The sequence below is a fragment of the Parambassis ranga genome, chromosome 4 (assembly GCF_900634625.1).
Source record: "Parambassis ranga chromosome 4, fParRan2.1, whole genome shotgun sequence".
NCBI classification, from domain to species: domain Eukaryota; kingdom Metazoa; phylum Chordata; class Actinopteri; family Ambassidae; genus Parambassis; species Parambassis ranga.
The window spans coordinates 23,948,848-23,971,967 of record NC_041025.1 but is presented as its reverse complement, the minus strand read 5'-3'; the positions used below and the strand labels follow the sequence as shown (position 1 = coordinate 23,971,967).

The 23,120-nt window shown below is 47.6% G+C and overlaps 1 protein-coding gene across 11 annotated transcripts in view; it reads left to right on the top strand.

Moving 5' to 3' along the window:
- Positions 1–23,120, top strand: part of mast2 (microtubule associated serine/threonine kinase 2) — a 109,578-nt gene that overhangs the window by 50,898 nt on the left and 35,560 nt on the right. For 7 of the 11 annotated variants that reach the window (XM_028404313.1, XM_028404312.1, XM_028404311.1 and 4 more), the window contains exon 4: positions 19,904–19,935. In XM_028404313.1, the coding sequence (XP_028260114.1) occupies positions 19,904–19,935 (32 nt within the window). Of the gene's footprint in view, positions 1–908; positions 2,150–19,903; positions 19,936–21,941; positions 22,648–23,120 lie in introns of those variants that run through there. The other 4 variants (XM_028404321.1, XM_028404319.1, XM_028404320.1 and 1 more) reach the window with 2 other exon arrangements.

Here is a 23,120-nt window from a genome sequence, read left to right as displayed (position 1 = left end):
CCTGCTTCTTCTTCTTCTTCTGAACCCCAGCATCCATTTATCTGTTTCCTCTGTGTTTTCTTGTCCTGGTTGTCTCTCTTATTTTTAGTCCTCTGTCTCTGTGTGTTTATCACGGAGGAGGCTCACCAGATAAAAATAGTGCCCTGGTTTTCAGCTTGTAGGCTGTTTCATAATCCCTGTTATCCCGACTTTATCAGACAGAATTACGAAGACACTTTTACTCCCTCACCATTCATTACATATGTTATTTAAATGTGTTTTTTATCCTGTTAACACATGCAGTTGCTAACATGTGGCTAAATGAGGCTGCACATGATAGCTTGTTAAAGAGGGAACTAAAGAGACGCTGACTTTGCTAAACAAATCGCCTGCTGTTTTATTGTCCTGGTCGAGCCAGTTTTAGTTTGAGAACATCTTAAAGTACCCATAAGTGTTGGTGGAGTGTGTGTGTGTGTCCACATACTTTTGCCCACTGTTCCATTTGAGATAGTGGAAGCAGGAGACCTGACTGTGTGCATGTCAACATGCATCATGTTGAATAAGTAATCATCCAAAGCCTCTGATCACTGCACTCACTGCTTAATTCATCTGGACGCAATAATAAAACATGAACCACACACTGCCCTGTGTGTGTGTGTGTGTGTGCGTGCTGCAAACACACACTCTTGTTTTGATTAGAGAAAGCGAGGTTGTGGCGACGGACACAGATTGCGGGGGAGTGAAGGGAAAAGCGAGAGAGAGAGAGCGAGAGGAGGAGGAGGAGGAGCACTTGTCCTTCCTCCATTCATTGCGAGCAGAGTCTCTGTCTCCTGCTCGCGCCTGATTGGCCTCCTCTGCAGAGAGAGAGAGAGGGCGAGCATGTGATGAAAGAACAGAGGAGGAGTCAGAGCATGTGAGCATACTGACACATCAGAGGCAGCGAAGAAAAGCAACAACAGAGGACACGCAGAGATCTGGAGAGGAAGGATCTTCTCACAATCCACATCTGCTTCACATCCCTGCTCCTCCTCCTCCTCCTCTTCCTCCTCTGGTGTTTTTACTCTCCGTTCCTGCAACCTTTTGGATTAAAGACAATGCAGGAGAAGGTGCAGAAGAGGACAGCAGAGACGGAGAGATGACCAGTGTGTGTGTTCGGGTTGAATGTGTGTGTGGATGAGTGGGAGTCCCTGAGCTCCCGCTGGCCTTAACCAGATGGAATCCGGCCCGGCCGGTTGGCATGGAGATCGATGCAAGGTGCCTCCTCGCTCAGTAGACCGCTGCTAGCAAACAAACGCCCTCTTGTTTTCAGTCTGCTGAAGCTTCCAGCGTGGGCAGTGTGTGTTGTTTTGTTTTTTTGGTTCCTCTTTCTCAAACTGACAAAGTGATTGAGGAAAAACTCATCGCTCGTCGCGCCTGTCTGCCCCGACCGAAGCGCCCAGCATATGTTTGTGCTGTGATTTTAGGACCTTGTTAAAGCTCTGCTCTCATTAAGCCACAGGGCAGCAAGCTGGTGCCTTCCTTCCACATTTATGTTTTGCCTCCTTCTTCTGCCGCCCCTCAGGGCCCCATTGTCATCATTAATTTCTATTGCGGCCTGCCCATGAATAATGGAAGGAGCGGAGTCTCCTCTGGACTAGTGCCTTAAGGGTGGGTGGCAGACGGAGAGAGGAAGAGAAGGGAGGGTTAGAGAAGAAGAGCCGGACTGTACGTCTGTGTGAGAGAGGCGGAGGGGCGTGTCCAGCACTGAGCGGATGAATGGAGGCCGAGCGCCGAGCGACACATGCTCTGACGACAGAGAGGAGGGAGTGATGAGCTCCTTCAGACTGCACATCTGAGAAAAAAAACATTTTGTTTGTCTCTGAGTGTTTCGTGAAACAATAAGACAAGTTGGAGGTGTTCTAAAAGAACCAAACCAGGTCTGCTCGGCCTAAAGAAGCATCAGAGAGAAGCTTGTTATTGACCTGGAACATGAGCACAGCCTCTGGCATGTTGAATGGAGGGTAACCTGCTGAGCGTCTGACAGCTGATGGACTCACAGGCTATGATGTAACTTCCTGTGTGTGGACGGAGTTCTTAGAAAGTGCCTGAACTTTGTAGCTTTGGAGACAAAAACCAAAAGGACCACATCATCATGGATGACTCGAGTATTTTGAGGCGCCGGGGTCTCCAGGTAAGAATCAGGTTTTTTTTACTGGAATGTGGTGCAAAGCGTCCCTCTGAAGATCACAGGGGTCAAAGGTCATGAGCCGGGAACGGTTAAAGGCTTTCTGACACACTGTGACATATTTCAGGCTGGCACTGAGACAGAAAACATCCCAACACTCCCTCCCTCTCTCTCACACACACACACACCGTCTGACCAGGCCGATCCAGTTTCTCTCCGGTGATCATCAGTAAGTGACGCCGCAGCCCAGGGAGCAACAACAAGTCATCACGTATCAAAGCACAGAAACAGGAGGACAGTTTGTCACATTCGTGTCAGACCTCTCAGAGATAGCAGCCAGAGTTCACAGGGGTGTGCGGGTGTTCTGCTGCTCTTTGTGCTGCTTTTCAGAACACTGGGACCCTCTCTGCTGAGTTCAGCGTTGAGCCCCGCCCTGCTGAAGTACCGACCCACGGAGTGTACGGGCTTTTTATCGTCCAGAACCACACGCGGTGAAACACACCGACAGGGAGACCGTGCACGGCTCTGCATTGACTCTGCAGTGCACTTCTTCCTGGACGGTGTGTGTGTTTGGAAGCTTTGCAGCAACGTTTGCTGTTTTAGTTGTTGTTGTTTTTGGATGTTGTGTTGTTTTGGACACCAGTGGGCATGGTTGGAGGAGTATGATGCGTTTTCTTTACTCTGTCTCTATTGATTCTTCATTGTTTTCATTAAACAATAGAACACGAGGCACTGATGTGCGAGCTGTGTGTGTGAACAGCTGCAGTGAATCTAAACTTAAACTCAGCATATTCAGGCCGGCTCTCCCTGCCCGCTGCGTCCTCATTCCAGGCCTGCTTCTATTTAAACTCCGTAAATACCAAATGTAGAACAGTGTGTTTGAGCAGAACCTCCTGTCCTGCTTTCAGTACAGAGAGGTCATCTCAGGCTGAGCCTCTCTCACCTCTCAGCACCTCTCAGGAGGAGGGGGAGATGGTGGTGGGCAGGGGTGATTGCTGACTCAACATTATTGGAGTCTTTCCATCTGACTGATGGTGCGAACACCTGATACTTGTAGGAAACAGAAACCTTTTGTGAGTGTGATGGACGATGTGTGTGTGTGCCGCAGCAGCTCTGTCCGGGCTGTTGTCTGGTGTGTTTGTCCTCTGGCACATTGTGTTTCTGTAAATCTGTGCGTGGCTTCATGCCTACAGTCGGCCGCCGGCTCGGTGGCTTGGATGGATTAAAAACGCGGCCGGTGGCCCCCTAGAGGGCGCGGCGTTGCATCAAACCAAGCACACGATGACTGTTCAGCTGTTCTTAGAACCAGCGGTGGAGATAAAATGTTAGGGTTCATCCCGAGGGCGGTGCTGGAGGAAATATAATTAGATCATTAAAATCAAAAGGAATATTGTGAAGATACTGTGGCCTGTTAGACCCAAAGGTCATAAATATGTGGACCGTTCATGGAAACCAGTAGATGATTCGTTTTCAGGATAAATTATCACGGATCAAAGTGTTTCTGCCTGTTAGTGGGACTGAAGGAAAGGTCACTACAAGTGAAAGCCACATTTTTAAGGCAATTTAAGCATGTTTGTTGAGATGATTACCAGAACAAATACACAATCAATTAGTCCAGGAGCAGGAAAATAATCCAGGGGGCAAATACATCCAAATAAAAGCCGGTGCCTGGCTTGTACAGGACTTGTCCATGGCACAAACACCCTAAACACACACAGTTACTGCATGAACAGCCTCCTTTCTTTAGCTTGTCCTTCAAACTCTTGTCAGGTCACTCGTCCTCTTATTAGCTCCATGTTCAGAGCGTATATAGTCTGAGGTCAGAGGTCAGCACTCCATCAGAGGCCTGTCAGCTCGCTCTGATAGACTAAAGGAAGCCGTGTGGTGTTTACAGACCAAACATGGGGCACTGCTCCACCACTTGACCTCCGGTCAGAGACGGTGAGGAGAAAATGCAGTGAAAGGTCAAACAGATAGCCGTGGAGGGGGGGCGGTGTGGGCGTCCAGTGTTTCTGTTTCAGGATGTGAGTGGTGAGGGGAGTAATATACGCTCCAGATCCATGTCTGACAAACACAGACCTGTCAGTGGTGGATGGTTCTGGCAGGGCTTGTACTGGTTTAATGTACTTTGTTTAAATGCAGAGTAAACTGTCTAAAAACAACCATCAAAACCATCAGCAACAAGCCATGATGGAGTCACATGTGAGCAGCAGTCACATGACCAACACTCAGAGGGTCTCTGACCTGCAGCTGATGTTCAGAGTGAAAACCTGGTTTGTCCCTCTGCTTGTAGCCATGAGTGTGTGTGCAGTAAGGCAGGGCTCTGTTTGGACCAGCGTCTTCTGGGTCCAGTTGTTGTAATGTTGTTGTGCAGTTTTTCTTGAATATGAACGAGCTTCCGGACAGCTGTCTGTCTGCTGCCTTCAGACATTGGACGGTACCGTAAAACAGTGTGCACCCCTGTGTGTGATCATGTGTTCTGCTGTAGTGGGAGACACAGGATTAGTGCTGCCATTCACAGCTCCAGCAGCAGCAGAAACAAAAGCCAGTCTGTTCCGGACTCTGTATTAAATCCAGAATCTTTATGGAGGCTCTGCGCTGACATCAGCTCGTCTGGGTACACACACAAACACACACACGATCGGCTGCTATCAGGTGGCGTCTGCATCCATCACAAATTGCTGTCCCATGGTTTTTAGGGCGATTCTTTACCACGCTCCTCATCTGCTCGCTCAGATTTCATAGATGTGAAATTCGAGCAGGTTTTCTCTGAGACTCATTTTTCTGCCCGAAGTCTTCCAGTAAACAAAAACTGATGACACTGTGGGCCACAGGCGCCTTTATAGATCAGTAATCACACAGACGGACAGACAGCGGTCTCAAAATGAACATTTCTGAATGAATATTAAAGGTACACTAGTGAGAAGGAGTGATCTCTGTGTTTACTGCTGCTCAACCAGCCAGCCGTGCAGAACACGGAGCAGCTTCCGTGTGGTAAACATTGACAGAGGAGGAAGAAGTGCACCGTCACACACACCACAGCTCCAGCTTACTGTCCTTAAACAGGAGAAGCTGAGAATCCCGTCGGCCAACAGGATCATCTCTGCGGTGATGTACTGTACGAGGACTGATAATCCAGCTGATCTAATTGTTTATCAAGGAAACATGGCGGATTATTGGCTGAAACAAATCAGCTGGAAGCATTTTTCTGTTAAATCCTGTTTGTTCGGCTTGATGTTGGCACAGAATCCTGCTTTTTATTTGCTTTTTGAGCTGTATTAGTTTCTACTGTTGATCAAATAATCATGATCGGTTTCACATTCTGCTGTTATTGATCAGAAATCTATGGAAAATGTCCAACTGTACAGCAGAATGAAACATGTTGACAGCCTGGTTCAAACACTGGTATTTCTGTGTGATGGAGTGTCGCTCATCAGTTTAGATTATATTGAGGCTTAGAGTTCAGGATTTAAGGGCGCTTGGCTGCTTGGTGCCCCCACACTGAACTCCAAAGCTGCATCTTTATTTACAGTCTGAGCTCTGAGCTCTGCACCTTTTTGGTTTTGGACTGCTTCAGTATAATAAGAACATAGTGAAGAATTCAGCAGCAGCAGCCGTCTGTGTGCAGTGTAGAGCTGGTATAAATCACACAGTGACAAACATGGCTCCCTGCAGTTCTGTCTGCTTTTATTCTTTCCCTCTTTTGTTGCTTATTAGCTTCAGTAATTTTCTGACTCTGCTCCTTTTTATTGATCTCATTGACCCCCATACTTTTTAATCATACGACACATGGGCTGTAGGTTGTACCGGTGCCCTGTGGAGGCAGCAGCTCTCAGCATGATGGAGAGATTCTGCTCTTCACCTCCGCCTTTCCTTCCTTCCTCTCCTCCTCCTCGGTTGATCGAGTGTGCCACGTTCCCTCTCTCTACCTCGTGAAATATTGATAACCCTGAGGTACCCGAGCTGAGAGGGAAAATAAGAGGAGAAATTTCACTCTCTGTCTGTCTTTGTCTTTAACCCCCGAACACCAGCTCTCCTTTAAAAGCCCAGGGGCTCTTGTCTACTAGCAGAGAATCAGTGTCAGAGCAAAATGTGTTGAAGAATTCACAGAAAGGAAAAGCACCCATCAGGCTAATGGACACGAAACCCAGCCAATTAAAAGCACAGGCAAATCTGCTTTGTGGATTAGGAGTTATTAAAAGTGTGTGTTTCTCTGGAATTGGTCCTCAGTCCTGGATGGGAGTGTGTGTGGTGTGTGTGTGTGATGGCTTGTCCGTGGGTGCTGCAGGCTAACGAAGAAGCGGGCAGGGACAGGAGGTGTCTGGCGTGCAGGCGGTCGGTCATCTGGTACGGGTTGAGGTTGAATATTATCAAGAACACCACTGAGGCGACCTCAGAGCTCAGACAGGTACCATGTGACCAGTTTTCCCTTCTTCTTCTTCCTCTTCCTCTTGGAGTAGAACAAATAATCTACGGACAGCAGCTAGATGATAACTTTGTGTGTTTGTCGACAGAAAAAAACTCAAGACCACCTGACCTGTGACCTCATCACACGTCATCACGCTTTGTGTTTGCATATCCTGTGCCGTCCTGTGGTCTTCTGAACACAGTGCATGAGAAATTAGGTGTCAGGGAGGTGGTGGAGAAGCTTGTTATAGACCTGAAACCTAGGGAAGTAGTTTAAATAACTCCACAGGAGGACAGACCTCAGCCTCCCTGTCTGAAGTAGTGATGCAGCCACATCCACCTCTGTCTGCAGACCGTTCAGCCTTTATGCCGCCTGACCATGATCTGTTTTCTGAGTCCAAATCGCCTTCTTGTAGCGTTTGTTGCTTTTTTTTTTCTTTCTTTCGTGAAATTTTCCAGCAGAATAACATCAGCAGGTTCGGGTTATATGAGTTCACAGAAAGTTCCAGTGAAACTATGTGGTAACATCGTGTTCTTCCCTCTCTGGATCTTTTATCCTTGTGTTTCTCTGCTCCTCCTGCTAGTAAATCGATATTGCGCTCCCATTAAGCAGAGCAATAACTTGTGACCTCGTCCACTCCTCTGCTGAAATCACTGCAGCCGCTGCTTATCAAGAGCCCAGCAGCTCAGCCGCCGCTCTGCACCGTCCGACAACACACACAGCTATTAATGGAGAAAAATCGACGTAATTTCCGCCAGCTTCCTGTTAGTCCATCAATACAGTGGATATGCAGAGGAAGGCAGGAGTCACAGAGAGTGTTTCATGCTGTAAGGACCCCTCACAGCAGTCATCGATTATCAGTAATGGTACCACATGGGCCCACATTGAAACAGCATTCACTCATTTGTTTTGACTGGGCATCAAAAAGACAAGCTTGTAGCGGGTCGGTTAGCATCATAATTAGCATTCCTGTCCATCAGCAGTCTCTGGCTTTTTGATAAGCCTGCCTGATCCTCATCAGTTTGCTGCCTGCACAGCAGGAGCTCAGTAATAAACTTTTCTGCTCACGTTTTTAACCCAACAAAGAAAAAAGTGTTAAAAACAAAGGACGTGCCATGGAAGTCTTCCACTCACTCTCTGCTTCAGATCATTTAAAAATGACCTCTGCACAGTTTGAATCAAACATAAATAGTTATTAAAATCTTTGGCAGCAGCAGAAAGGAACATTCCTCCTTGTAAAATAATGTCTTATAGATTTCAAGATGTTCAAACAATAGCAGATCATCTGACAGTAGAGCAGTGTCAGTTGCGGCCTGAGTTGTGGGATTTGATTGGCTCCCTCGCAGCTCAACTCAAGTTCAGAAGCCTTCATCCTTTGTTCTAATGACTGTTGTTGCATATTGTTATTCTCACAGCTTCCTTTCTCTGATGAACCCCCTGCTTGTGCTTTTTTCCTCCTCCTCTTCCTCCTCCTCCTCTTCCTCTTTGCCCTTTTATCTGTCATCCTGCGGGCAGACACCTCTCGACGTGATAAAAGCAAAAGCCCGGAGGGCGGCAGAGCCTGCTGCCGTCCTGGTGTGGAGGAGAGACAGAGTGAGGCCGACAGAGGGGGAGGGGTGGAGAGAGAGAGAGATGTACAGCTCTGTTTGACTTATTGTATCATCCACAATAATCTCACAGACCGAACAGCAGACAGCACACGGCTCCTTTGTTTGTTTACTGAGCGTTCTGAACATCAGACACAGTTAATGCTTCAGTTTGAACAGAGCTGATCAGACGTGTGTGATCCTGCACAGCCACACTCACAAACACACACTCACACAAAATGAATCTTCCCCAAAACCTACTCGTCGGTTAGAGCAGAGTGAGGTCACCATGAAAGCCAAGAACATCTTGGAGAAGTTTGTTGAGGATGGGAGGACTTTGCTCCTGTGTTCTGCTCCTGACGATCAGCAAGTAGCAGTTAGTCCTTTAACTAAAGACAAATATGATGTTAGTGAACCAGAAAAATGTGATTCTGATTGGTCTGAACCACCCGTGGTTCAAGCGCATATCTTATTCTGAGAGTCTGTGATCCCACCACTGTTACATGTGTGAAGCCTGTGTGTGTGAAGCCTGTGTGTGTGAAGCCTGTGTGTGTGAAGCCTGTGTGTGTGAAGCCTGTGTGTGTGAAGCCTGTGTGTGTGAAGCCTGTGTGTGTTGCACAGTGTTCCGTTGTGTCCGGTCTTTCGGGCATATGTGATCTTTCAGTTCTGAGCTCGGTCTTCTGTTGTCTCTTCATGAAAAGTTGTTCTCACAGTGTGTTTTTTTTTTCTTCCCACATTTGTTTACGTAACCTTCCTGTTTTGGAATGCACCTCCAATCTGGTAATTAATTACCCATGGCGCATTGCGTCAGCCCAGCAGATGTACCCCCTCTGCGTCCCTGGGGCTGTGAGAGCAGCCGGTGTTTGTGGCCAATCAGGATGAAAGATTGTGCAGCTGATGCAGCTGGAACGACACCAGGAAACATTTTTCCGGCTTAAATATGTGGCGTGGAAGTTTCTCATGGCGTCCACGGTCAGGCTCGTCCTTCTTGTGGAGTGCAGCAGGCGGATCCGGACTGGATGACGGCTCACACAGAGGCTTATTGTCAGGACATAATGCTGGATGTGAGGACGTGTGTGCATGGGTGGTTGGGGAATGAGGAAGGGTGGAAGTTTGGGGCATTGTTGGAGCTAGTTTCTGCACGAGTGCTGGTCAGAAAACGCTCATGTTCTGTGGTATCTATATAGGCCAGACTGCAGCGGATCCAGGTCTGCACTCAGACAGCCTTTCACTTGATAAGACACGCACAACAAACACCAGCACTGACTGTAACGCTGACATCTCCTCCGCCGACACTTAGAGGACACCGAGTCACTGACAAACTGACGGAGACAGAACCAGCACACTGAGGCCAGCAGTCATCAGTCCTGCTCAGCGTCAGCTGCACTGACACCTGAAGTCAGTCTGACTCCTCCCAGGCAGAGTCATTAAAACATGAAGCTATGTCCGAGCATCAAGTCTTTAGATAAAAATCACGGTCTGAACTTCCAGAGGTGCTCATGCTCACCCTGCGCTCTGACGGAGTCCCTGTGGGGGTCGGGGCTTGTTTAGATGTTGGCTGCTCAGACCGATACTGTAAAACCACATCCAGCCTCAGGAGCAGGTCAAACACAGTTTACAGGGTTTAGCTGGACTTTGGCTGCTGGCTGGCTCCCTTGTTTGTTTTGGAAGGAAAGGATGGATTGAGGCAGAGTGAACAGACGTCCTGTTGTTTGTTTCCAGGCTCCTCTCGCCTTCTCTTAATCCCTCTGCTGGACTTTTCTTACTTTTCTCTTTCACTTTTTGTTTTACTCCGTTCCTCCATCTCATCTCTCTGTCTCCTTCTCCCGCCAGCAGACTGGATTAGCCAATTAGAAACCAGAATGAACTCATCCTGTAGCCACTGCGATGGCTGAGAGGAATCATATGAGCTCATCCTGCGAGCTGAGAGGCTGAGAGTGACCTGCAGCACTTCACGTCGGCACTTCAGCCGCAGAGACACAGGCTTTCTCTGAGAACAGTCACTGACAGCAGCGTCTGAACATGACCCAGCAGAGACAGTGGAACACTTCTACTGTTCAACACCTGCTGCCAGTTTATTAGCCCGCTAATGGCTCAAAGGGTATTCTCCCATTATTACACCTGCTTTGAATGCAAGTACCACAACGTGCAGTGCACTCAGTGTGTGGATGCTGTGCTCTTCAACATTTTGGATACACAGTGGAAGGAGAGAAACCACCAATCGATTTCTAGCCTGCATGCTGCTCTGTACAGACAGAGAGCTAAACACACACACACACACACACACACACACACACACACACACACACACACACACACACACACATCTAAACATATAAGCCGTGATCTCACCTCCTGCTATGCAACCAACTGTACTGAGGTCACAGGGGAAATGAAAACGCTCCTTTTTGCATAAAGGAGGAGGAAAACTGTAACACCCCTCCTCCTCCTCCTCCTCCTCCTCCTCCTCTTCCTCTTCCTCGCTCCTTTCCTTCTTGTTGTCTGATTATGTCGAGTTCATCCACACGGCTTTGTTTGGCCAGCGGGCAGCAAACTTCAAGGAGTGTGAAATTGGATGTCTAGACATCACCCTGTCCTCACACACACACACACACACACACACACACACACACTTTGTTTGTTTAATAGCGTTGTTTATTTATTTATGTGACACAGAAAACAAGAACAAACTCTGTTCTGGTCTGATGCAGAGTTTCGTGCTTTCTTGAACGCCTGTCTTCAGATCAGAGAACATTCGTCTTCATTCAGATCTTTGAAGAACATTTTTCCAAACTGGAAGCTTGTTGCATCACTCTCATATCAACGAAAAGAAGAAAGACTAAATCCTGACTGTCTGCAGACCATGCTGGACTAAGGGACTGTGATCCCTTACTAACTGTTGGTGCTGGGCGGCTGCACTCTGGGTTTCAGGGTCAGTGGGTTGACAGTGGTGACGCTGCAGTCAGCAGGTCGGCAGTGTGCTCCATCCTAAAGTGCTGCAGTTAATTGAAGCATGTTGAAGCGGCTTCTACGTCTTGTCTTTGAGGAGGTCCTCTGCTCGTCACATCAGGCCGCCTTCAGGCCTCCAGACCAGCTCCCATGCTAGGAGTTTATCTGAGACGGAATCAGATGTCCCTCGGCCCGCTGGGCTCTGCAGCCGAGCTGCTCATGAGAACATGTTAATTGGATTTCTGGAGCTTCGGCGGCTCGCTCTCTGGAGTCCTGATTTAAATGAGGACTAAAAGCAGCACGGTTTGTCTGACTGAAGACGATAATTACTGAAGTCCTCAGCGGCCTCCACGTGCTCCTCCTCCAGCCCTGATGCTTGTGCTCCCTTTGTACCCTGAACCCTCGCTCTCTGTGAGCTGTGACGAGGAGGGGGGAGGAGGCCGGGGGCGAGGCAATAAAGGGGCGCTCACAGCCAGACTGATCACATGTCGCTCTTTCATACCGCTGCTTTCCCTCCTGGGAATCTTCTCACTCTTTAGCTGTCTATCAAACTCCTCTTTGTCTCACTTTTTTTTCGGGCTCATCTAATTATCGGCCTCCCTCCTCCTCCTCCTCCTCCTCCTCCTCCTCCTCCTCCTGCTCCTCTTCTTCATTGCTCTGTTCACTGTCATTTTCTCCACTGTGATTCATCCCATCACAGAAACTTCTCTGCTGCTCCCTCTGATTCTCTCCTGCTGGGTTGCTTCAGTGTTTCATCATCTTCTCTCTGCTGTTAGTTTAATAAAGCTCAGAGTATTTGTGATTTGCAGTGTGATATGTGGTTTGTAGCGCTCTGTGACACTGATGTGAGGGGAATCCCGAGTTATTCTCTATACCAGCATCTCCACTTTGCTGCTGTCTTATAAAGAAATGTCTTCGCAGAGCGTCCTTTATCACTTTTGACATGTCATAGTTCAGCCCGCCATCCTAAGCCTTCCTCTCTCTGTGTCTGAGTCTGGTCTCTGAGGGTTTGAGCAGACACAGAATAAACTCCCTCTGGACACTTCTGTGGACATGCAACCATTTAGAGTAACAAAGCATGTGACAGAGCAACAAGCAGACTGGTCTCAACAAAAGACTTGGAAAACACAGAATGTTCACAGAGCTCGAAGTATTGACTTCATACAGACTGTATGTAACGATGGAGGAAGTGTGTGAAGAGCTGTATGGAGTCCCTGTGGAGGGCTCCCATTGTTGGCGTGGTGTCAGGCTGCGGTGATCTGATTTCCAGCCCTTTGCCTTCTTGTTCGTCAGCTGTTCAGCCAGACTGTGCTGCAGTGGCTCTCATGTCTGCTCTTCCTGATATGAGCCACATTTGACTCACAAATGTCATGTTGTGTGTTAATGGAGCCGCTGTGAAAGAATCAATGCACACGTTTAGAGGACAGCGATGGTCCGATGAAAGATTTCTACATGAACAACGTGGCTGCAGCCTGAACCAGGCAGAGAGGCGGAGGGCGAGCGGACCCACGTGTGACGCTTCAGAGTCCTCCTGGTGTCATAAAAGCATTTTGTGAGGAGGAAGTTTTAGCTGCAGTGAACACTGTGTGGGTTGATGATGGTGTGAATCCACTCAGCAGGGAGTGTTACACTTTGTCTTTGTTATCTGCTGCTGTAGCCGACTGACAGACAGACGAGAGGGGGTTTGCAGCAGAAAGGTGCAAATTGAAGCAGTTTTCAGCTGAATGAAGGAGGCATGACAGGCGGGCGAGCTCGTCGGGTCTCCTATAATAAACTGAAACTGCAGAGCCGAGGGATGGAGAGACACAAAGGATCGGAAACCCACTTCACTTCTGTCTCTACATACAGAGCACATGCGGCGGAGTGCGTTCTGCTTAAAAGTGGGTCACACACATCACACCGGCTGCACCTCACTTCTCAAAACCACTTCTCACATTTTCATGCAGCTCGTGCCTGCGTGCGCGTGTTTGTTCGCTTCTCACAAACAAGCCGCTCGAGTGCATCACATCTCACAGCCTGTGTCTGCCGGGCGGGGGAGGAGAAATCCCAGCTCTGTCACTCAGGAAGAATTCCCAGCAGGCCTTTAGACCGAGTCAGCATTAACGCCGGCCCCACAGTTCAGAGCGGCGCAGAGCCTGCAGGCTGAGGCATCAGCTCGGCCTCTAATTTTCATTTTAATTAAATCCCAAAAAATGACTCTGCACATGTTCACATTAATATGTCTGTTACACTCGGTGTCATGTTTCTATCACACAGACCTTATTACAGCCTCGACAGACCACTTTTTCAGCTGCACATCAGCCAAATGCTCGCCGGATGTTTGTCATGTGACTGCTGTGAGTTCATCATGGCCCCCTGGACGTGCTGAGCAGTGCAGAAGGTTTTGTGATTTTACAGAATATTTTGAGTGCAAGGTTTTATTTTTGTTAGTGGTTTCCTGGTGTTTTGTCTGCTCGTTACAGACCTGCCGGTGAGTCAGAGCGCTGACCTCGAGTCAGTAACCAGTTTCCATCCTGACACTGTTCAGTTATCTCTTACTCCTCAGAGGACCTCACAGTGACTCTGAAACCAGGAAGTGTGATTAATAGATGACTAATAGGAGGTTTGAACTGGGTTGATGGATGTGATGTGTGACACACACACACACACACACACACACACACACACACACACACACACACACACACACACACACACACACACACACACACACACACACACACACTGTGGATGCTGAACACACAGTCCCAGTGCAGATCAGGTCAGCTCAGCATGTTGAAAGAGACACCAGACAGCTCTTTGTTTAATTGTTGTACGAAAGCTTGTTTAAAATCCACCTGCCAATCTCTCTCTCACACACACACACACACACACACACACACACTCTCACTCACTCTGTCTCTCCACCCTGCCACTCCCTCTCTGTATTATCTGCAGATAAAGCCCTTCCAGTGAGGCGTTGCAGATTTCATTTGAATGTGTAAATTCCAATTAGGATTAGCTTGTTTTCTCTGCCGGCACTGATAGCAGATTTCGGAAGTGTCGGGCTACTGGAACTCATGATAGACAAGCTGATGAGGCCAGATTAGCTCCTTTGAGCTGTGTGTGTGTGTGTGTGGGTGGGTGATGTTCTCCATAGCTGAAACTAATTAGCAGGTTGTCTTCTCTGCTGAGGGGACGAGCACCAACACACCGCCGAGATAATTGTGCACTTCTGGATATCCGTTTGTCCGTCTGATAGAGCCCGCAGCTGCACGTGGCAACATCCAGCCGTGTCACAGGAAGTGCACGCAGTGATCTGGAGGGTGAATGGTGCAGCTGTGGAGGAACAACAGATACAGGAGCTGATAGATCCTTTAAATCAACAGCAGACCATTTCACAAGGAAATGTGTTACGTATGTATAAATCATTTGATGCGTATGGCCGTGTGAGCTGCACTCAGACAGTCGTCTGCTTCACACTGTGGGTCATCTTTGCGTTATGTGTGTCTCATGTACCATGACGTCACTTAAAGGCCTTAAAGTTGGCGGGTCACAGCTGCTCTGCTGCCTCCGCTCCACTCAGAGTCCACTCTCACTGCACTCAGTCACTTTAATGATTGAAAACACACATCTCGCATTTCTAGAATGTCTACACACGCGCACACACACACACACACACACACACACACAGTAATTGCCTGTTATTAGCATTAGTGTTAGGTAGAGTTATATCTGCTCATTTGGAAGATTAAAAGCCAACACAAATGGATGTCATCTCCCTGGTGACACACACACACACATGTCTTATCCAGTGATGGAGATTAGTTGTGTTAATGTATCAGTGTATGACCCAGGTGAATTATAATGCTCTTCAGGAGTAAAGTGTTGTGTTATTCTAAGACACACACACACTCCTCTGTTAGAGCCTCACTGGTCCCAGTGGGCCTCTGTCTGTGGTTCAGACTCTCTCCTGTTGGTCATTAAGCAGCAGCAGAGGTTTCATTAGGACGCCGCCAGACAATTAGCTCATTCACTCAGAGCCGCTTTATTTCACGTCCTCATGTTGTGGAGCTCCAACGTGAATCTCCAGCATTATGTCGTTCGTCATGCTGTCGCCGACTCATTTACCTCCAAGAAGATCAAGACTCATTGTTCACTTCTCTCTCTCAAACACAGGGCCGTGTCTTTGTCTTAAACCTACCCTCAGTGTGGTAGTCAACCACATCCTGCAGCACGACAACTAATAAAAACACACAAGTGTATTCATCACAGAACTTTGTTCATAATCGCAGAAGATTTAAAGGGAGAATTCACCCAAAAATCAAATACTCCGGTCGTGCTGTTTATTGATCCAGCTCATTGAATTTTTGGGGAACTTGTCTGCAGTATAATGGACCCACCGATCATGGTGTGAGAGGTTGCAGTTGCCAGGTCTGAGACTTAAGTTTCTTTGAATGTTGTGCATTTTAATTGGCTTCATGAGCACAGCTCCTTCTAATAAACATCTCCAGGGAGGATTAAGTAGAGAAAGTAAATGAATGAATCTTCGTCTTTATGCAGCAGAACAATGAAGCTAACAAAAGACAGAACTGAGACCCGGGCTAAGAGCAGCAGCAGGTAAACATGTAGTGGATTAATGAGTGGATTAATCTGTGGATGAATAAAGCAGCACCAGGACCCAGCAGGAGCACAGGGAGCATCAGGCAGTCCGCTTCGTTTTCAGTTTTGATAAATCAAACATGGCCTGGACTCTCTCTTTCTGTTCCTTCTCTCGTTTCGTCACCAGCAGTCCACACATTAAGCAGGATCTTTACCTTTGTACCAGCGCACCGAGAGGTTCATACATCTCACTGTAACGAAGCTTTAATTTCTAAAAATATGCAGCTGTGCTGCTGCAGCGTGGACGATTAAACGATCATTTACACCCGGACAAAGACTTCCCTTGTCCTCTGCTGCTGTTAGGTCAGGCTCATTTCTGTAAATCTGTGGCCAAACTGGGTCACTTTATCACCCTGAGCTGAGCTGGTCAGATTATACAACCTGGAATTAGGCTGCTGTGAAGTGACCAGAGCAGGGGAGCGATCCAGGACCGCAGGCTTATGTAAAATCCCAGCTGAATCTTTTATTCACTGCAGGGCTGCTGTAACAGCTCAGAGCCGGAACTGATGATCGTTTTATCACCGAGACCAGTGTCTGAGCTCTCAGGTTCAAGTGACTTTGAATCTAAATTCATATAAAAATATTGATTTTATCATAAATGAAGGAAATGATCCCACTGATAAAAACCAAAGAGGAACTTTCTTCTCTGCATGATGTGTGTTTACACCTTCAGCAGCAGTGTTTCTGTTAGTGTGTGTGTCTGCCCTGTTGCTGGCTGTGTGTGTGTGTGTGTCATCGTGGAGTCTCTTTGTTGTCACTGTTTTCTCATCAATATTCACAGTGTTGGTTATGAGTTCTGGCTGCTGGCGGCTGCTGCTGCTCTAATTGTCTCCGGTGGAGCTCGGCTCCCCCGCATCCTTCTGTTAATTGCATGTTTTTAGCTCGACTAAAACATGTTATTATGATCAGGCCCCTGGGTAGAACAGCCACACACACACAGACACACACAGTGAGCATATAGGTTGGTTAGACGTACACACACCGAGTCTCCAGGCCTGATGGGCTGTTTCTTAGATAAATGCTGCTGGATGCTTTGAAGACAGAGTGCTTTTAATAAAAGAACTACACACCACTGAGCTCAGCCTGTTAAACAATTGTTGGAGTTTGAACTTTCTGATGGTCCTTGAATGTATCACGTGTGACCAAAGCTAAGCTAGAGGTTGTGGTAGTTCCTCCAGATCCTTTAATTCTGCATGCGTGAGGTCAAAATTCTCTAAAAATATAAACTGACAGGATGGATGTGAGCAGCAGTCACATGACAGACATTCAGAGAGCATCTGTCTGATCTGAGGACGCCTTAAAAAATCCAGTTAATGTTTTTTATGGGTTGTAATCGTAAAGTGAGATCTCTCAGGGTGTAGTAATGATGGTGCTGTTTTTAGCGCAGTGAATTCAAATACTGGTGATATCCACTGGTGCTGCCTGTGCACACATCACAGCCGTGTTCAGGCCTGTTCACACAGTCAGAACATTCTTCCTCTCAGACACCTTTCATGGATGAGGCAGGGAGCTGGTGCTGTGCATCGATCACCTTTGTTCCATGGATGTATCTCAGCAGAATGGCTTCCCAGAGCTGGGTGAAGTTGGGCTGTCTGATGTATTTCAGCCCTCAGGTCTGCCTGCAGTGGAGGGAAGCCTGAAAGCTGCAGGATGTAATGTTTACAGAGAACTAAATGAGACTAAACAAGGACAAAGAGCAGGTGAAGCAGGGACAGCTGACCGTGTGTGTGTTAGAGAAGCTTCGGTCCTGTCACCTGCTGACAGACGTTCAGCCACAGACTCTGTGTGTCTGTTTGCTGTTGCTTCATTTCTCCTGCTGTCCATCACAGACCTAAGAGCGCCTCAGCGTGGTGCTGCCATGGATACGGGGGTAACGGCTGGCTGCCACAGCAGCTAGTTATTGTAACCAACCAACACACAGCGTGGGTCCTTCTGTGATGAGATTAAATCCCCACATCAGGACTCAGTGGGAGGATGTTTAGTCTTCTCATGGAACAAGATCTTTATTGACCTTGTAGAACTCGTTGAACCACATCTGGTTCGGACCAATCAGAGTCCTGTGAGGAGGCGCTGTCAGTTCTGTGTGCGTGTTCATAAAGACTTTATCCTCATATTGTCCTCTCAAAGACACAGCAGTCCTCCATACACATGCTAACTGCTACATGCTACAAACAGTCCTCTAGGGCAGATTCACTGCAGCTTAACATCATGTCTACATGGAACTGGAACTCCACTTTCACTTTGTACAATAAGAAACAGATGCACATAATTCTTCATAATAATTACTGATGGGCACAAAGACTGAAACTGTGCTCTGATACAGTGAAATAAACACATGTTAAGCCTGAGAGGGACTTTCTAATCATCAGAAGTTGTTTTGTAGGAGAGGACTCTGGTCTTCTGATGCTCTTACCCCCCCCCCTATAATTACATTACCCTCTCTCTCAGCCATAAAGTGTATTATCAGGGCCTGTATTCCGCTGGGCGGATTGCCTCAGGCTTTGTATCGTGCAGCTCTTATCCTCTCTGTCACGGGATAATTTCATCACAGCCCGTTTGGTTTGTTTAACACAAGCAGGCCGCTGTGTGTGTGTGTGTGTGTGTTTTTACTGTATACTAGGTATTTTATATGCCCCCCCCCCCTCTTGGGTTATTTTTGCAGGGTGGCTTTGGGGTGAACATCCTCCCTCAGGGCTCAGATAGCAGCTGCAGCACACACACAGTATAATGCAATAAAGTGTCAGACAAGCATCATTTCACGTTACAGAGCTGTGTGTGGGCGGATGGATGATAAGAGCATGGAGTACTTAAACACACAGACAGGCCTTTTTCTCCTCCTATCTCCACTTCTGTTTTTAATTCAGCCGGCCAGGAGCCTGATGGAGGGTCACTTCTGTTTCCTCTCAGTGGATGAATCACTCCTGAGTCCAGGCTTTAAGATCCTCACAGTGAAGGATGTTTGTCTCCCCCTTCTGGCGATGAGAGTAGTTACACACACACACACACACACGGTCTGACTGTGCATTTCCTCCTGTTGGAGCAGTAAACTCTATAAAACTCTTCTTGGACACTGCAGGGTCTCTCTCAGATAAACTCTTTTTGTGAGCTAAGAGTAGAGCACCGTCTCCCGGTTGTTGTCCATGTGATCAGTAGTTCAGAAAAGCCCTCAGTTCAACGTGAGAAAATGTGATGTTATCATGACACGCAGACCTCTGACTGACACACTCACTTCATGTCCATTAGCTTGTCCATACACAGAGATGTGAAGTTATCTGGTCACAGTCCAGCAGGAGCACAGAGTGTGTCAGTGTGAGGTCCTCACAGCTGATGTTTTTTTTAGACATTTGTATTAAAAAAATGAATTTAGCTTAATGAACGTGCAGCTGCTCAGAGCTGTGTTGATGTGTTGTGGGACAGTTTTCTTTTTAAACTAACAGCTGATGTGGGAACTCATTTATTTCTCTGACACTGAGCGGTGCTTTGTTAATGAGTTCATTCAGTCAGCAGAGCTTCATCAGCAGCGAGAAAAGATATCGACTCACTTTTTATAGCTATAGTTTAAGAGTGATTTACAGGTAAATTAATAATAATCATTAGTTCAGTATGTGTCTGAGCCTGTCCTGCAGTATGAAGGTCTTAATGATGACTGATTAGTGCTGTTGGCCAGATGGCGCTCTCCAGGCTGGCTGTGATGCGGTGCTCTGTGCTCTGGAGCTGGGCGTCAGTGTTGTACTGTTGTTTATATTTTAAAGCTTTAAGCTTCTAAAACTGTCGGGCTGCTGCTTATTAACACGTGTATATTAATGAATCAAATGTCCCCACAGCAGCTGTGAGTGTTATCACCTGTATGATGTGTATGATGACTAATCTGCCCCCTTGTGGTTGTCTATAGAAGGTGCAGGCTCACAGAATAAACTTCTAGATGATTATTTTTTTTACACATTTGAAATGAAGATGTTCAGCATGTTCACAGGAGGCACATGACCTGTTGTTACGTGTCTTTGAACAGATAATTATTGTTGCTGTACAGTGTGTGACAGCAAGAACAAAGAAGAAGAGTCTTACCTGTGCGGGTTGTGTCACAGTGACACCTGTTGGACAAACAGCTGTACTGACCTTACTGTGTTACTTAACGTTGAACTAAGAACCTAAAACATGTCTCTCTTTGTGTTTCAGAAGGAGCTGAGCCTTCCCAGAAGAGGCAGCTTGTAAGTACCCATCATCCTCTCTGCTTTCTGTCCCATCTTTTCTCCTGAAGTCAGATCTGGGACATTTTGAGGAGCTGTGCAATGAACCAAACACAGAGACACACACCGTGAAGTGTGTTAGTCTGAGAGAAAGTGTGTGTGTCCAGTGTCCGTCTGTCTTTTTATCTCCACTCTTATTGGTATTGACTCACACACTGAGCTTCTAGTGAAGGGTTAAAAGACAGAACTGAAAGGCCACTGCGGGTGTGTGTGTGTGTGTGCGTGCATTCGAACAGCTGAGCATCCCACTGTGGACGGATGCAGGTCTATTTATATCAGTGTGTGTGCTGGCACTTCATTTATTGTCATGCTCTGAGTGTTCTCCGTGTTTGGAAACAAAAGTCGAGGTTCTGAGGAGCTGCCGGAGTCCAGGTTCTGTTGTCACAGCGCAGCCGTCAGAGGTGCTCGGCCTCTGCTGCTGTTTCTGGCTTTTGAGTGCTATAAATTCAGTTTTTATGATCAGGAAATCAAATTAAAGTCCATCTTTTCTGCGTCGGGCTGCAGCAGCTAAGCTCTTCCTGACGCTTCCAGGCCCTTCTGTTTTTTGCTGTGGTGGTCTGCAGGAGTCCTGCTTTCCCGATCTTTAGATGTTGTCATCCTGAATCACTGGAGCAGTGCAGCGATAACTAATAACAAAACCCTGCGAGTATACATGTGTGGCTCCAGACTCAGAACTTTATCTGTGCCATCGTTCCTCTTTGAAGCTGCTCTGTCAGATTTCTAATACCAGGCCAGAGCCACGGGGTTCTCATCTGTGTTCAGTGAGGTCGGAGGCGCTGTGTTGTGAAGCTGGAGGAAGAGCGAGTTGGCCGGAGGCGGCGGGCAGCAGCCCGCTGTTCGCCGCCACAGCTTTTGTTAATGGGCAAAGCACAGGAACTGACCCAAGACTGACTGTCCTCTCTGCTCCGAGCTCTCACTGCTGCTCACACAAAGTTACTCGATAGATGCTGCAGGAAGATTATGGAGTATGGATTACAGACACTGAATTATTTGAGGAATGTGAGGACTCACCAGAAATGCCCTCACTTCTGTCTCAACACACACACACACACACACACACACACACACACACACACACACACACACACACACACAGGGCTTAAACTGGTGTGTAAAGACATTCTCGTGTCCCGTGGCTGCTTCTACGTCAGCTCAGTAATCACTCCAAATTAACAACTTGTGTGTGTGTCTGTGTGCGTGTGTGTGTGTGTGTGTGTCACCACAGCCAAAGCTGCCTGTGATTTAGCCCATTGTTTATGAATTAGCAATCTGGCATGTGAGCTGCATTTAGCCCATCAGGGTCAGTGGTGTCCCCGGGCTTCTCGGAAACTAGAATAGACAGAGAGAGAGAGAGGGAGAGAGACAGAGAGAGAGAGACAGAAAGACAGAGACAGACAGACAGAGAGAGAGAGAGACAGAGACAGACAGACAGAGAGAGAGAGAGACAGAGAGACAGAGAGAGAGAGAGAGAGACAGAAAGACAGAGACAGACAGAGAGAGAGAGACAGAGAGACACAGACAGACAGACAGAGAGACAGACAGAGAGAGACAGAGAGAGAGACAGAGACAGACAGACAGACAGACAGACAGACAGAGACAGAGAGAGAGACAGACAGACAGACAGACAGAGAGAGAGACAGACAGGGAGAGACAGAGAGACAGACAGACAGAGAGACAGACAGAGAGAGAGAGAGACAGACAGACAGACAGACAGACAGAGACAGACAGCTACTGTCATCATGAAAATGTCTTTTTAGGTCTTACTGCACCATCAGCACTGACTGGAGGAGGCTTTCATCTGTAATTGGACAGAATGAAACATGCTAGATGCAGAATAATCTAAACTTTTCAGAAACAGGCTTCTGTGCCGGCTGTACCCCCCCCCCCCCTCTCACCCCTCCTCCCTCCCTCCCCCTCTGTCTCTTTGTCCAGCTGCTTGTCGAGGACTCTGTCAGTCCTCTGAACCGTCTCACCGCAGACGCTCTGATCACAGACAGGGGACTTCCAGGAAGTGTAGGGGATTAACTGGGCAGGCTGCACCCAGGAAGGGCGCTGTGCCGCCGGGTACGACCAGGCTGCAGCCTCCCTCTGAGGGATCCGGTCCTGTGATAGTCCTGCTCAGAACTTCTCTCTGACCTCTGTGGATTATTAGAAGAGGATTCCTCGTGTCTTTGTCACTTTCTTTGGATTATTCAGAGGAAGGCAGAATGAGACCCGGAGTCTGTGTGTCACACGCGCTGCATTAGTGTTTTCAGAGTGTTTGGTGTGTGTGTGGCTCTGCTCTGTGTGTGTCTGTGTTTTTGTGACTCAGCAAGCCTGTGCTTGTTGCTGAAGGAACATTCTACCCCAGATACCTCACATAACTGTGTGTGTCTCTGTGTGGAGATAAGAGCAGCACACACACACACACACACACACACACACACACACACACACACACACACACACACACACACTTTGGTTTGTGAAGGTGCTGTCAGCAGCAGGCTGAGTCATGGAGCAGTGACTGTGGGACAGTTTTGGGTCGTGCGAGGAGAAGCTCGGTGCTCAGTATGTGTGTGACGGACAGATGCAATCCGGTGGATTATTAAAGATTACAGCTGAGCCTTTTGTCCCAGAACACAAGATGAAGAGGAGGAAGGAGCGGCCAGGAGCCCCACACCTCCGCCTCCAGTAAGAGAGAGTGTGTGTGTGTGAGGGATATCTGATTCTTATGAAGCAATAAGGGTTGTGTGTCTTACTTCCTTCTCGTTTTACTGTTTTTTCTGTGGAGCCGTTACAACACAGTAAAAGATAAGTTACTGATGAGCTGTCCTTCACAAGACAAACTTTTATTTTTATTTTCTATTGTTGGGTCTTTAGAAGCTACAGTCCTGTTAAATTTATGATGAATCAACCTTTCTTTTTTTTTTTGCCCCGCATCGTCTTTGTATCTGCGTCACCATTGTTCAGAATGTGTCTGTGGGCAGCTCAGGGGGATGAGTCGGGCTTAGGTTAAACACAAACGTTCACGTAGAGCAAAAACACAGTGAGCCGGTGGAACGGCAGAAAGCCGGGAGGAGACGGAAACATGAGAAGGTACCAGCAGGGAGGGAAGTCCTTCATCAGGGCTGCAGGGTACAGTTACTGTTTGTGCTGTGAGGGGA